Consider the following 16734-nt stretch of genomic DNA (forward strand, 5'->3'; position numbering starts at 1 on the left):
AAGGTAGGTCGATGGACATGTTTACATGACCAAACCAATCAGAGAAGAAGCCTGTATGACGTTCATAATCAGCGCTAAATTCAAATTGTATATATATATAAATGAGCAGCAAGCAAAAAAGTGTTTTCGTTATTTATAGAGAAAATGAGTGTTGATGGTCACTGTTACTTAAAAATATAAAGTATAACGTTGGAATTATAAAAACAACTGACCTGTTCAAAAATTTTTTTTAACTATAAGTTATAAGTTACGAAAGAGAAGTGTATTAACTCATCAAACAAATTTCAAAACTTATTGCAAACACTAAGTTATCTGATTTTTTGTTAAGATATAAATATTTTGCTTACATTTTTTTATTTTATTATTGCACGTGAACTAATTATTACAAGTTAACTATATTTTTACTTTGTATTAGACATTTATTTTATCTTAGTTCAGTCTAGTCAGTTTAAGTACAGGTTTTTATTATGATACTCCATTTAATTCGCTGTTATTAACATGATTTAATATTTAGCACAAAACACATATTCAAATTTGGTACCCAATTATGACGTCGTACAGGCTCCTGCGCGAGCTCGGACGAAAATTGTGTGGCTAGTGAGCCTACCTTGTTTTGTTGTACCATGTATACCACGTATATATTATATATTGGTGACTGACTAGAAGGAGACACAACATCGAACATGAGTATGTGTGTTACTCTGAGGCCCCACCTTCGGCAATGTGCCAGAGAGACTAGCTAGGTCCTAGCAGGGAAAAAGTATAGAGGCAGATGGCGTAATGAAACGCGGCTTAGATTGGCCCTACCTAGGCAACCTCTCTAGAGTATATTCTGCATACCCTCACCGACAATGCTTTAAGCATATGTTCTGCTCTGCTCCTTAACCTCGCTCACTAGGTGTGCGGGCACGATTTTGATTTCTGTGGCGCCTTGATCTGAGTGTGGTTTCTTGTGTATGTTGATACCAGGAATACAGAAAAAATAATTTAAAATTCCTACTCATCTCCTTTTCGAGATATCGAACTCAAAAGTCGAAAAAATCATATTTTGTATACATGTGATATTAGGGTTATTTCTTGCTTATTTAATAGTTGTGCATGATTTGTCTTGCACGCCCATGCCCTCCCCTCCCCCTCTATCTGCTCAAAGAAGAGGGAGCTGCTGCTCGCTTGGTCTCTGCCGGCGCGAGCGAACTGATTTTTCGAGTGGAACAAAAACGTGTGTGCACGCCTCGACCTCCTGCTTCGCTGGGGACTCTCGAACCGGACCTCCACGTCGATCTGCCTACTCTAAAATATCTGTTACGGCTGATCTGCCGATCTTGTATTTACTCGACGTCCTAATAAAGAATAATTTAAACATTAGTCCTTCGAGCCGGATAGCATGACTGGGACAGACAACCGCCAGAACCTCATCGAGCCCAGGACAGCCAGAACGACTGTGCTACGCGAAGCAATGTAAGTAGGACGATGTGAGATGCGATCATGCGAAAATACATTCTCTACGTCCGAGAACGTATCGAGACATTGGGCCTCTGTTGCAAACGTGCAGGGTGAGGCAAAAGCAGTTCTGGACACCTTGCAGCTCGTTGGCTCCAATTATTCCACAGCCTGGAGTCTTCTTGTCTCGCGGTTCGAGCATCGCCGCCTCCTTGTGCAGGACCACGTCATGGCACTCCGAACGCTCAAGCCTCTACGCGAGGAGTCCGCTGCTGGTCTGCAGGGCTTGCTTGATGCCTTAGAAAAGCACCGTGATCAACTGCGAGCGCTCAATCAGCCGGTGGAACATTGGGATGTGTGGATGGTCTCTTGTGCCTCGACCGCCATGGACCCCTCGACTCGGAGAGCCTGGGAAGACGAGCTCGAGAAGTTGGAGGCAGCCAGCTCTGCACAAGGGGAAGCGGCCTCCTTCGCCACTTTATCCAGCTTTCTGCGGAGGCGTGGCCGCTCACTGACTTCAATGGAAGCCTCGCGTCCTCCCCGATCGACGAACGATCCTGTACGCTCGACCGGCAGTCGCCCTCCCGCGATGACGCCACTCAGCCGCAACCACCGATCTTTAGCCACCCACGCAGTCAACGATGACTGCCCTGCTTGCCACGCGCCGCACTACGTACGTCACTGCAGCCGTTTCCTGGAACTGGACGCGCTTGGGCGAAAGGGTTTCGTCGCTCAGCACAAGCTGTGCTTTAACTGCCTGAAGCCGAGCCACATGGCAACTGTCTGCCCTTCCCAAGGCGTATGCCAATATTGCAAGGCGCGGCATCACAGCTTCATCCATGATGGCGGTCGCAAGCGCAGGGCCGCGCCCGACCCAGCACCAGCTGAGGCAAAGCAGTGTCTCTTCACCTCGGACTCCAAGGATGGGATCGACGCGGCAGCTGCTTCACCGTTGTGACTAGCCGTCTTGCCCACGCTCAAGGTTCAGCTCATGGGCCTCGGGGGGCGGACAGTCACAGCAAGAACACTCGTCGACGCTTGTTCGGAGATTTCAATCACGTCCACTGCCCTTGCTCGAAAGCTTGGCGCCAGTCCCGAGCCAGCCGTCACGAGCATCTCTGGCGTCGGAGATGGAATGGGAGAAATGGGACTCCGCACCCCCTCCGGACCGTTACAACCAGCCGTCATCGAACTCTGGAACGATTTACCAGATCTTTCAGACCCGACCTTTGGAATACCGGGTGGCGTCGATACCCTACTTGGAGCCAACGTGTATTCCCATCTATTACGGCTAGGGCAGTTATTCCGTGGAGATATCGTCGGACAGCTCACCGTTGCCAGCTGGATGCTCGCCGGTCACGCACCGGGCCAAGCGAACTCGTCCTCGCCGGCTGCTTGCATGACGACACAGGACACCTCAGCTCCGCCTTGGCACGAGCAGCTAATCGCACTGATGCAACGGTTTTGGGAATTGGAGGACGTGCCACGGGTAATTCGTCAATCTCCTGATGACATCGAGTGCGAGGTCATCTTTGCCGATCATCATCGGGCTGCCGACAGGCGCTATGTCGTCCGCCTCCCGCTCAAGCGCGACGGAATTGAGCGACTAGGAGAGAGCTTAACCGGCGCTAGAGCATCCCTTCGTTCGCTACAGCGCAGATTGCGGGGTGCCCCGGAGATGGCCATCGAATATGCACGCTTTATGGACGAGTATCTTAGGTGCGGGCACATGCGGTTACTGACCGACGTGGAGCTGCGCGAGTCGTCGGGCCTCGTGCATTATATCCCGCACCATGGCATCTGGCAAGCTGGCGACCACCGGAAGAAACTGCGCGTCGTATTCAACGCATCGCGACCGACATCCACTGGCTATAGCCTCAACGATATCCTGCACGCCGGACCGAAGCTCCAAGCCTGCTTGCCGACTGTCTTGCTCCGCTGGAGAAGACATCGGATTGCTTTCTGCGCGGACATCCAGATGATGTTTCGGCAGATCTGGATCGACAAGCGTGACGTGGACCTCCAGCGTATCCTGTAGAGCACTGATGACTCTAGCCCACCGAAGCACTATCAGTTGCTCACTGTGACCTACGGTGAAGCTAATGCTCCCTATCTCTCTCTACGGACGATTTCCCAGCTATGCGAGGATGAAAGCCATTTTTGGCCGGAGGCCGTGCCTGTCGTCAAACAAGATCGATACGTCGATGAAATCCTCTCTGGCGCTGACGACGTTGAGACGGCTCGACTTCGCCGCGACGAGCTGATCGGCTTGTTGCAAGCTGGGGGCTTCCCTCTGAGGAAGTGGGTGGCCAACGAGATGGAGCTGTTGCGTGATCTCTCTCCAGATGCCCGACTAAGGCCGACCTGGCGACAGCTCAGCGCAGACGGTCTTGTCAGCGAACTCGGCGTCAGCTGGGACCCGATTGACGATTGTTTCCACCTCACGCCGCCTACCCTACAGCTACGGCCGACCAAGCGCGCGATGCTTGCCACTCTAGCACGACTCTTCGATCCCTGTGGATGGATCGCGCCCGTTGTCTTAACTGCCAAAATGATCATCCAGGATCTCTGGCAAGCGCGACTCGAATGGGATGAGCCCGCGCCTGCGGCCATGGCCCAACGCTGGAGCGGATTTCTGACTCAACTGCAGAATGTCCCCAGCATTGCCATTCCTCACTGGATCAGCTGCAGTCCCGCCACTAGTTTGCAACTCCACGCATTTGCAGACGCGAGCCGGCGCGCGATGGCTGCTGTCGTGTACTCGCGCTCTGAGAACCCAGCCGATGGTGTCTGCGTGAGTATTTTGATGTCCAGGACCAAGTTGACCCCCATCAAAAGCTTGCAGCCAGACGCCACTAGTCGTATGACGATCCCTCGATTGGAGATACGAGCGGAACTGCTCGCAGCGAGGCTGCTACGCATGGTTGCCGAGGAATATGCTGTGAGCGTTGAGCACTGTCACGCCTGGAGCGACTCCCAGATCGTGCTACACTGGCTCCGATCATCGGAGCCGACAAACAACTCATTGATCGATAATTACGTGGCTCACATCCAGGAGCTTCTGCCCTCCCACGTATGGAGATATGTTCCGACGGACTCTAATCCAGCGGATGTGGCGTCCCGGGGCACGGATCTGTTCACGCTTCAGCAAATGCGTGCTTGGTGGGAAGGCCCTTCTTGGTTCGCGGGCCCTTTTGACTTGTGGCCAGCCGAAAACGCAAAGTTGCCTGGCTCCTGCAACCCAGTCACCGACGGCGCCCTCCAATCTTGTGCTGTTAAATTCACTATGCCAAATCTGCTCGAGAAGTTCTCAGACCTTGGCCATCTCCTACGCTTCCTCGCTTGACTGCGTCGCTGGATCCGTCGTCGGCTACGTCGAGATCCCGCTCCCTCGCCTTTCGACCTTCTGACGACGATTGAGCTGCGCGATGTCTACCTCGCCTGCGTCCGCCTCAGCCAGCGACAATTCTTCGCGCTAGAGATTGCGAGCTTGCAAAAGGGCGGCCGTGTCCCTGCGAAAAATCCACTGCTGTCTCTAGACCCGATCTTCTCCGATGACGTCCTTCGAGTTGGCGGTCGTCTCCAACATTCTGCGCTCATCTTCGATGAGCAGCATCCGCCAATCCTCGACAGCCGATGCAGCCTCGCTCGGCTCATTATCCAGTGGGCTCAGGCTCGTGCTCTTCACGGAGGAGTCAGAGTTACCAGCGCCTATGTGGCTCGCAAGGCCTGGATTGTTGGCGGGCGGCGGCGAATCAAAAGCATTCTCCAGGGATGCGTGGTCTGCGCCCGACTGCAGGCGCGGCCTGCCACTCAATACATGGCACCTCTACCGGCTGCACGGGTTACTCCTGCTCGAGCTTTCTCTCGCACTGGAGTTGACTACGCTGGCCCATTCAACATTTTGCCTGCTAAGGGCCGAGGCATCCGCACAAGCAAGGGCTACGTCGCGATCTTCGTCTGCATGACCACCAAGGCGTCACACCTTGAGCCCGTTAGTGATCTCTCCACCGAGTCATTCGTTGGAGCGCTCACAAGATTCTGCGCCAGGCGCGGTCGGCCCTTAGAGATCTGGAGTGATAACGCCACCTGCTTCCGCGCCGCAGACCGTGAAATGCGCGAGGCTCTCCAGGATGCCGAAATAAAGTGGGAGCGTGTTGCTGGCTCACTGGCTGAACAAGGCGTCACGTGGCACTTCATTCCTCCGCGGGCGCCCCACTTCGGCGGACTATGGGAGGCCAGCGTCAAAGCAATGAAACATCATCTCCGTCGTGCCCTTGGACCGCGCAACCTCACCTACGAGGAGTTTTCCACCGTTTTGGCCAGCATCGAGGCGGTCCTCAATAGCCGCCCTCTCACTCCATTCACCAGAGGCTTAGATGATCTGGACATCTTCACCCCTGGACACTTCCTCGTCGGTGGCCCGCTGAATTCTGTGCTTGAGGCCAGTACCCCGCCTGAGAAGCTCGATCGCCTAAGTCACTGGAAGCTGGTCCAGGGAATCCGAGACCAGTTCTGAAGCAGCTGGAGCCGCGAGTACTTGAACACGCTCCAACAACGGCCTAAGTGGAAGGTCCCACGTCGTAATTTCCAGGTTGATGACGTCGTCGCCGTGGTGGACGCCACGCTCCTCTAGTCTAGCGGCACGTGGCCGCTCGGTCGCATCATCTCGGTTCATCCTGTACCCGACGGGCTCGTTCGCGCCGCCACCATCCAGACCGCCACTGGTGAATACACCCGTCCCATCAGCAAGCTCTCTCTACTGCCCGTCCGATCGCCTAGTGCCGGCGACGCCGCCTCCAAAGACCCTGTGGCTGAATCTGACCCAGGTACGGCGGGCGGAGACTGAGATCGTTCACGGAACGAGGCGGGCGGGTTGTGCAAGATTTGTCTTGCGCGCCCATGCCCTCCCCTCCCCCTCTTTCTGCTCAAAGAAGAGGGAGCTGCTGCTCGCTTGGTCTCTGCCGGCGCGAGCGAACTGATTTTTCGAGTGGAACAAAAACGTGTGTACACGCCTCGACCTCCTGCTTCGCTGGGGACTCTCGAACCGGACCTCCACGTCGATCTGCCTACTCTAAAATATCTGTTACGGCTGATCTGCCGATCTTGTATTTACTCGACGTCCTAATAAAGAATAATTTAAACAATAGTAATTAATATGAAAAAAATAATGAAAACCATTCTGTTGGCTTTCTTTTCGAAATGTAGCATCTCGATTGTCGAAGAACATATTTTAAATAAATTTGATTTTGATATAAAAACACTTGATAAATTGATATTATTCATTGATTTAAAAATCATGAAATTTCTGTTAATTTTACCATCGCTGCCCGGCCCACTGGCACAGATCAAAGTGTATTATCTATTCTCATCAGCTTGGTATCTGATACACTCTTCATGTAAGAGCAATTCAAAATTCAAATCCTTGCGCACTTAATCTAGCATGCAGCGCCTCTATCGGTCAATTTTTGGTTTACCACGTAAACATTTCTAATACAAAAGCTTAGTGTTATCGGTAAATCGTGTGGCTTGTCCATCTTCAAGTATTTATTATTTATTGTTCTGTGAGCCGTTCTGTGCGTGTAAACAATGTAAAAACATCCACAGTTACATCCAAAGTTAGAAAATTTCTCGTTTTTCTGCTCCTCCAATGACTTGTTGGAGACAGATGAAAAATGTCTAACTTTTTTGGAAGAAGTTGGTTGCAAGGTGTAGGTGCGTACACGCACGGGCTGAGTCACGTTGGACTTCTTGCTCTATTTTTCCTTTCTTTTAAAAAAAGGGAATTGCGCATTTTGTAAGTGCGCAGGTTGGCCGCAGGTACACCGCCGAAAAGAAAAGAGAGGCAAAGGGGGAAGCAAAAGAAAAGGGGTCGAGGCGGAGCCGGAATAAGTTAGTTAGTCACGGGACCCCCGAGCGGAACCAAGTAGAATCGGGAGCCGAGCATCGGATAGGAGTGAGTAGGAGCTACCCGTCGGAGAGCGAGGCAGTGAGTCCAGCACTCACACGATCGAAGGGGTAATCCTTGGCCCATGGTTGTCTAATGATCAACCAAGTGGTGCCCTTCGATCTGCTTAGCTCGAACGACGGAGCCTTCCTTGGTTTTTGTATCACGTCTTGTCTGTTGTTCTCTTTTTTAAAGTTACGGGTTTGCAATTGTTTCTTTCTCTGCGTTCTTTCCGTGCGATTCTTGCCCCGTGTCTAGTTTTTTCGTCGACGCGCTCGTTAACTGTGTGTCTCTACGCCCATGTGGTTCTGATCTGGCGATTATTTTGTGTGCGTTCCTTAATTTAGCTAGTCTGCTCGATTTTTTTTATTCTAAGGGCCGCCGTGCTTTGTGATAGTGTTATAACAATTTATCTTTTTTTTTGCATCGCCAAAACGGCCAAGAATTTAATTTTTTGTTAAGACCTTATGTGATCTTCCTTTTGTTTCTTTACGAATATATGAAAGGCACTGACGCACCAGAGCGCCGGGTTATTCTATAAGGATCGAATTCCCATGAGTAAAGACGTAAATGCGGCGCGTGTTGGGTTTGATTTTTTTTTGTTTTGGTATCGCGTAGACGTCGTCACGCATTTTTTCATCATTTTCTTTTAGTTGATTTAAGAGCAGCGGCGCTGACCTTGTACGTATTACTTTGGTATACGCCTGATCATAACAGTTGTTGTCATACGCGAGCAATGATACTTAATAATCGGAATTTACCTCCGACGGTTGTTATTATTTTCTTTTGCGTTCGCCATGCAACTTACTCGAAACTAGTCTCATGCCGTATTAACTATAATATTTTGCATTCAACATATTCTTCTTTCTTTTTGCGTGTAGGTACATTTTTTACCACACTAGATTATGCGTTACCGGCCATATGCCGCTTGTTTTTCCCCAGCGTGGCAATTTTGTTAATTATTCGTCTCATGTCGATACTTGTAAGCGATTTACCCAAATGACAGATTAATACACATTGTTGCCATTATTTTTGTATTTTTATAATAAATCATATATTAACAGCATTTATTCCTTGTTGTTGTGATACTGTATGTGAACCTCTGTCCTTACCACCCACACTACTTTTTGATATATAAAAAAACCCCTTTCATGGTTTTGATCCCTCAAGATCATCGATACGTCCATTGTGCTGTGATTTGCCAATAATGGTCGAGGAGAAACATGGAAAGCTAGGATGGATTTGGCGTTGTGCTACGAAGAGCTCAAAGAAAAAAGGTGCTTAATCTTGTAGAAAAGCAAAAAACCCTGCTGTAGGCACTTTCCTCGGCGGGAGGCAGTGTCATCTCTCTATTCGAGAAGTTCTAGCCGCAATAATCTTTTTTGTTGCTAAAATGCCTTTTACAGCCTTGTATCAGGTAATTATTGTAGTATTATATAGTGGTTTACTAAAAATATTCATGTGTTGTAATATTGTAGGATTACTGTTTTTCAAAAATATAAATTTCGGTAAGTACATATTTTTTTATGTATTTCAGCGTTTGCTGGCTTGGCGTCATTACACAAATGAGCCCGAGCTTAGCATAGGCATGGTAGTAGACTACTACAGCTACTGCCGTGAAATTGCTGAGGTGATAGCGTCTCATGCCGATTATCAACTTGGCAGTGAGGGAAAAACCGTTCAAATCGACGAGACGTTCCTCACGAAGAGGAAGTATCATCGAGGACGCATTACGGAGCAAATGACCATCATTGTTTTGGGCCTTTATTGCAAGGAGGACAAGACATGGCTCTTCTTCAGGGTCAACTCTAAGAGCAAGGAAGATCTTTGGCCCTACATAAAAAAATATGTCAACCCCAGTACTACTTTTATTTGCACAGACAGTGCAAAACAGTACGTTGGTGTTGAAAAAATTTTCAAGGACGCAACACACGAGACGACCAATCACAGTAATGGTGAATACGTTGACAAGATAGACGTGACGAACACAATAAACGATTTGGAAAACCAAAATCGTTTATTGAACACTGCGGTTGTGTGCCGGAAATCGCCAAAACTCTTCCACCAGTATATGGCACTTTTTTTCTATCGTCGGAACTGCTTGGAGAGAAAGTTCAAATACGATTTGGGCTCTCAAATCATGCAGTTCCTCGTCGATATTAAAAGAGTTTATCCCGGCACCATCAATGGTAAAGAACGTGCGGGTTTAGAATTACAAGCCATCGATTCCCCCAACTTTGAAAGTGAGAATATCGAAGGCATTGTTGCTGAACGTGCTTGTATGTCCACCATCGATGAAGAAATCGACGAGACAGAGGACAACGAGGACGAGAACGAGGATAATGACAATGATGTGACAGACGTATATTTTTAAACCAACGATCAAGCTTACGCGCGCTACACATACACATACATTTATACTATGTATGTAAGCTCACACAAATATACATGCACACATAAGCTTACACATGCACACATAAGCTTACACATGCACACATTGGAGTGCATGTAGGTCTACCTCCTCGTGGTGCACTCTGGGTAACGCTAAAGATCTACATTATTTTTTTCTGTTAGTGGAAAGTATTTCTTTTTTAATTGTTATTATGTTTATCATGTTTTACTTAAGAAAAAAAACACATGAAACATTTTTAAAGTAATACACATTTAAAGTAAAATTTAAAGTAATTAAGTAAAATTAAAAAGTACACCAGTAGAAATTTTTTAAATATTTTTATCATATTTTTTACTATCAAATTAGTAAGTAATAAAGCATTTTTACAAAATACGATTTTTTCGACTTTCGAGTTCAGTATCTCGAAAAAGAGGTAAGAAGAAATTTTTTAATTATTTTTCCTGTATTCCTGGCATCAAAATATACAAGAAACCACACTCAGATCACGGCGCCACAGAAATCGGAATCTCCCCAGTGTGCGTAATAAACTGTACTTCAAGAAATGAATTTTTAGGCTAGGGTAAAAACTAGTGTAATGTCTAACAACAATGGTAACTTTTATATTCAAAAAATAACTTATTTTTATAATGTAAAAAAATACAGTAGGAAAAAAGTAGTGTCAATTTAATAAAACTGAGAGAATATTTTCAACGTTTTAGTCCTCAGCATTTTGATTTTGACCCAATAACCCCCCATCGCAATTTGCACGAATATTGAAGCCATGTATTTCTTTTTCTTCCTCTTTTGCAACTGTATGTTATAAAGCACGATATCACTTGACTCTTTCCTTAACTAATGACAACGATCGTTTTACTGTCTCACTCATTTTACAAAAAAAATTTTTTTAAACTATTCAACAAAAATGCAGAGAACCCTCATCATGTCAGTTAATTATCTTACACACATTGCTCCGAAATAGCTGTCAATCGTATCGGTTGTACCTATATATATTTTAGCTACATTTACAGTATAAGAAAGAGTGAGATGGCAGATACCTAGCTAGGCTTCTTATCTAGTCCCTACCAATTCCACCGTAACAAAACCTACCTTGGGCCTACCTAGGCAGCCTACCTAAGCCTCCTTTAACTACCAAGGCAGCCTAGTTAAATTTCCGATCGGGTCAGCACCCTACATAAGAACGAGTAGTCTATATTTCCAATATGTCTATGAGTGGAGGGACATTGCCAAAAAGATCTTCGAGGGAGTGAGGAGACAATGTCCGCCATTTGAGGTTTATGAGGAAAGGCGTAAGATTGAAAACGCATCATTTAGCATTAATATACGTCACGATATACGTATACATTTATGGATATATACATATATACACGTATGTGATTGATGTTCCTAGCCTCAAGTGGCGGTCAACCAATCACGAGCGGTTCAAAAATTCTCCGATCACTCCCTTGAAGCTCAATAATTGCCCAAAAATGATATCTACAACGCGCGAACTTTCGAAATTTTAAAATTAATAATACAAGCGCCTATCACCCAATGACCCAGGGCACTTACTGGCCACTCTATAAAATAATAAAATGTTAAATAATAACACAAGTACCTATCACCCAATGAACCGGGGCGCTTACTGGCCACTGTATAAAATAATAAAATCTTAAATAAAAACACGAGCGCTTGTCACCCAATGACCCAAGGCGCTTACTGGCCACTCTACAAAATAAGGAAATGTTAAATAATAACGAAAGCACCTATGACCTAATGACCCAAGGTACTTACTGGCCGCTGTATAAAATAATAAAATGTTAAATAATAACACAAACACCTGTCACCCAATAACCCACAGTGCTTACTGCCTACTCTATAAAATAATAAAATGTTAAATAATAACGCAAGGGCCTATCACCCAGAGACCCGGGGCGCTTACAGGCCACTATATATTAAATGATAAAATATTTGTTAATAACGTAAGCGCCTATCATCCAGTAACCCTGGGCGCTAAGTGGCCTCTCTATTACATGATAAAATGTTATTTAAACACAAGTAGCGCCCTTGGTTATCAAGCGATTGACGCTTGCGTTATTATTTAACATCTTATCATATAATAGAGCGGCCAGTAAGCACCATGGGTCACTGGGTGATAGGCGCTTGTATTTTTAATAAACATTTTATTATTTAATAGTGAGGCCAGTAAGTACCCCAGGTCATCGGGTGACGGGCGCTTGTGTTATTAATTTTAAAATTTCGAAATTTTGCGCGTTGTTGGTACCGTCTTTGGGCAGTGCACCTCCACTGCTGTCTGCTTGGCGGAACATTCTCCCTAGATCGTATATGTAGCTACACGATCTAGGGAAAAAGTTCCGAAATTGAATCCGCCTCACCCAACACTGGTCATTGAGGTGTACATCGGTATTTATGGTCAAGACTGTAAATATAGATGTACCTACACCTGAATGACCTTTGAATCGCTCGGAGCGCTTGGAGCATTTGAGTCGCACAAGTCTATATCAATGTATTTAGCCTATTTCCGTGTGTTGACACGGCTATTATGATTTCCAGATTATTTTAAATGAATTGTATAATTTCTACAGTTACTGTTGTAGTTAAGGTGCAAAGGGGCTTAGTCAGAGGTTTATTACTGATGTGATTTATTGTTTATTAGTTTTGAACACCTAAACAGTTTACTTTAAGCCAATAAAGAATATAATAGCTTTAATTCCTGTGCAAGTTAATTTTTAGTCAGTGTAAATTTTTAGGCACCTTTTTTTTAACAAGCATTGAGAATGCTTTAAATTAGAAGAGTTAGAGCAAGGAACGTTACCTTTAACGTTATAAACTTTTAACAAATACTTACTTTCAGTATTTAAACCGTGATGGAATAGTTTTAGAACACATTATGTTGTATTTAAAATTTTAAGCATTCGTATACTTCATCATAAGACTCCAATAAACTTATGGGTTCCAAATAACAGATTTTGAAGTCATATTCGACTAATTTTGTTAAATATTGCATTATTATAGGATCCCTTAACAGTTGCAGCTCTTAATCTACCAAGATACAAACAGTAGTAATACTAACTAGATGAACATAATGAATCTCTGTAGTGTTGGTACTCCAGATATGAGTAATACAGTTATCATATTGTACTCACAGAAGAATAATTATTTCCAAAAAACATGTATTTGCAAGTGAAATAGAAATGTCCTTTCTAACCTTTATAATTCAAAATTAGTAGACAACACATTTACAAATAATAACTTTTATAAGCTTTCATACAAATGCATAGCTAATATTCAATAAGTACATAAACAAAGAGTGAAAGATTCACTCACCTAAGTGAAAGAACCTCAACATTGAGCATCTTACGCAGAATGCTGACATCAGTAAGCTCAGTGCCCCTGGAAAAATAATTCACAGTAACATTCACACATTTACGACGTATTATTAATGTACATGTCCATGTTGGTGTAGCTGAATTCACTCAATGCCTACCAGCAGTTTAATTTTTTCACAGCAGTGCAATCAGAGATCCTAGTACGGGCAGCAACCATCTCTTCAGTCAACCGGACCATGACAGATTTGCAACAGTCACTATGTAGGCCAAGTCAGAGCAACGTCTTTTAGCTGAGTACCATCCGAGAAAAATTTGAACTAATAATTATAACCTTTACTCGTCTGACTCTAACTCCTCCATGACAGCAGGGGATCGCGGTGTAAGGTGTAAGATAAGACGAGTGGTACGAAGTACCACCTTTATGCTTTGTGCGGTCTGTTGCAATTTTGTGGCAGTACCAAAGTTGACCACTAGGAGGATCGATGACGAAAAGGCAGTAGCAGACGAGACAACAATTGTAACGTAAAAGGTGCATCAAAGTGTAAATACAAACTCTAACGTTTCTCACAATACTGTTCACGATAAGTTGTATTACTTATTACGTCACTGGCTTTATTTGTCGAAAACTACGAAAAAAATTTGAAAAATGCACCGCATGTCAAATTACTTTAAATAGTGATCCCGGAAACGCTGTTAAACCAGAAGCATTATAAATTAACTTAAAAAATAGAGGAGGACTCATCCATGCAAAAACTCTTTTTTACAAACCATGATAAAATAGAAAAATATTTTAGGGAAGCCATAAATAATCAGCTTGTCAATATTTACAAATGTGTTGTTGAAAATCTTTTGCGCAATTATAAATTTCGGTTCCCCTGTAAACTACATAAAGAGGATGCAATATCCAAATCTATCTATTATTAGGCTTCGGTTACATGGAGAGCGTAAGGCCGCGGTCCCATGGAGAGCGTAACGCGTACCACGTAACCATTTTCGCGTGCTGTACCTCTCTTCTCTCTACGCGTTACGCTCTCCATGTGACCGCGGCCTTACACTACCTTGAGAATAAGACAGTACGTTAATATACAAAATAAGGATGTTTTAAAAGAAAGTGGATAGAAAAAAAATGAAAAAAAAGGAAATTAAATAAAATAAAATTAAACAAGAAATGAAAACAAAAAATCAAATAAATGAATAAAATATAAAGGAAATCAAAACAACAAACCAGGGGCGATAAATGGGTCATGGGACCCACGGTAAGAACGAAGTTTTTTAAACATGACATGAGTATAAAAACACAATTTCTCAGATAACAAGGGGGTTGTCAGACCGGTAGGAAGAACGAAGCTCTATAAACGTTAGTACTGCATTCATGTAGTCACTAAACAAAAACTTGAAAAACGAATAAAATAAAAAAAATAGTTCAGTACTCACGATGGTTAAACTTCGTGAGTACTGAACTATTTTTTTTTTTTTATTCGTTCACCCCTGGTTTGTTGTTTTGATTCCCATTATATTTTATTCATTTATTTAATTTTTTGTTTTCATTTCTTGTTTAATTTTATTTCATTCAATTTCCTTTTATTTCATTTCTTTTTTTCTCATATTTCATTTTTTTTCATATCTTATTTCATTACTTTTTTTTTCATTCTTTTGTATTTCCTTTATTTCATTTTTTTTAATTTTTCTATTTATTTTCATTCTTTTGCACTTCCTTTGTTTAATTTTTTTGTTTATTTTTCTATTTAATCTTATATTTTTCATTCCCTTTTATTGTTTTTTTCTTTTTATTTTTTTTTTTTCAGATGTATTATTTAGAAAACAAATACGTAATTTATCATGAATTTAATGGATTATCAGTGAATGCATGTACAAATGGAATATTATAGTTGCAAACCACACGATTAGTTCAAGACACCGAGTTTCTAGAGTCGGCAGCGCTCGTAGGAGAGTGGGTAAGGCACTGGACTTACATGCAGGAGGTCGAGGGTTTAAATCCCTGAAGTGGAAAGGGTTTTTTTTTTTTTTTTTTTTTTTTTATACAGAATTATAAAACAAAAAAATTTCTGAGCTAAAGAAAAATTATTGTGAGGAAATAAAATTAAAATTTGTTTAAAAATTAATTGCTTGGGAGTGTGAGGGGGAATGGTGGGCAAAGGTGTGCAAAAGAGTCACACGGCACGGTTGGCAGATATATAGATATAGTGGGGGGAGGGAAAGTGTATAGAGAACAGTCGGTAAGGGGGACGTGGTAAGGGGGGGGGGGACTTGAGAGGAAGAGACTTCGGGTAAATCACTTCCATTTCAAAAAATCTGTCGGTTTTAAAATCCCAGCCCCCCGAGTACGCGATATACAGAACTTCGTTCTAAAAATCATCGAAATTGGTTTCAACCTAATTTTTAATTCGTTAAGTTATTACCTCCAATGTATCTTATTCTAAGTCTTAGTATTAGATTGTAAAATTTGTAAATTAATGGAGTTACGATTATATCATATAGATTTTACATCTATATAAATTGGGCCTTTCTTACTCAAACGCCATCTGACGAGTGTGACTTGGAGGTGGTACTTCGTACCACCTGTCTCAGGCCCTGGGACGGCTGGGACCGTACCATGTAACTATTTTTCTGTACATTGACCTATGTTATAACACTATGGCCCCCGAAGCGAAAAAAAGTTATATGGTACGGCCACTGAGACTCAAGGGATCAATTGTGGTAGCCCCATCAAAGCTTCTTAACCATAGACATATAAAGAATAGACCGCTTATAAGCAGCTGAGGCAGTGACGCAAGTAGAAATAGAAAGTGGGCAGCTCAGCATAAACACATGGTCCTAATCATGATTCATGATGTAAATATACAAGGTGTAGCGTTTTGAGGTCTCATTTTCGTGCTATTCTGCGCCTTCCATCGTGACGCCATATTTGAGAGAGATGTAACTACTACAGCGCCGAAGTGCCTATATACATAACGAAACGAAATGGCCAAATTTAAAACTAAAACCTATCCCCTGCATCCACCTGCAGGTGAGAGATATATATAAATATAGACATACGTATGCGTCAATTGATGAATGTTTACCTATTGAGCCAGTTTTTTCTCTGTAAATATTCATGAATTGTGCGGTTGGTCACTGAAACAACTGGAATAAAAATATTGAAATCAAAAATATGTATTGTTTCAAGAGTTTCTTGATGTTAATGTGCTATATGTTTTAAAAGCTTTTCAAATTCGCAGACACACATGGCAGCGCGATGGAAGCGTTCCTGATTGGTCAATCACAAGAAATGCGTAACGCCATACTTTTTATTTTACAACATGATCCTAATCAAGCAACCTAGCCTGGCCGAAGATGGGTATGTAATCTTACTAATATATAAAGCAAAGTCGCTGAAACCACTGTAATCGCTAACCGCGAAAACTACTCAACCGATTTTGCTAAAATTTTGCACACTGATTCATGATACTTCCTAGATGGTTTTAGTATAGTTTTTATCTTAAAAGATTTAATAACAATAGCAATAAATGAGCTCAAAGTTTTGCAAAAATACGCCAGCTTTTCACTTTAAATCAGTAAAATCCGCTAGGTGGCGTCGACATAAAATC

At 43.5% G+C, this 16734-nt stretch overlaps 1 protein-coding gene and 1 pseudogene across 1 annotated transcript in view; one reads left to right on the plus strand and one right to left on the minus strand.

The window, feature by feature from the left end:
- Positions 1-13493, minus strand: part of LOC106635815 (cilia- and flagella-associated protein 410) — a 216494-nt gene extending 203001 nt beyond the window's left edge. The window contains exons 1-2 of the mRNA XM_089597589.1: positions 13285-13493; positions 13125-13190 (exon numbers count right to left, since the gene is read on the minus strand). Of these exons, the coding sequence (XP_089453715.1) occupies positions 13125-13190; positions 13285-13364 (146 nt within the window). The 5' untranslated portion in view covers positions 13365-13493. The remainder of the gene's footprint in view (positions 1-13124; positions 13191-13284) is intronic.
- Positions 6763-6878, plus strand: LOC149373275 (U2 spliceosomal RNA; annotated as a pseudogene).
- Positions 13494-16734: the final 3241 nt, after the last annotated feature.

The sequence above is a fragment of the Copidosoma floridanum genome, unplaced genomic scaffold, assembly GCF_036245765.1.
Source record: "Copidosoma floridanum isolate Cflo_tuat_1 unplaced genomic scaffold, Cflo_Japanese_pri ptg000034l, whole genome shotgun sequence".
Lineage (NCBI taxonomy): Eukaryota > Metazoa > Arthropoda > Insecta > Hymenoptera > Encyrtidae > Copidosoma > Copidosoma floridanum.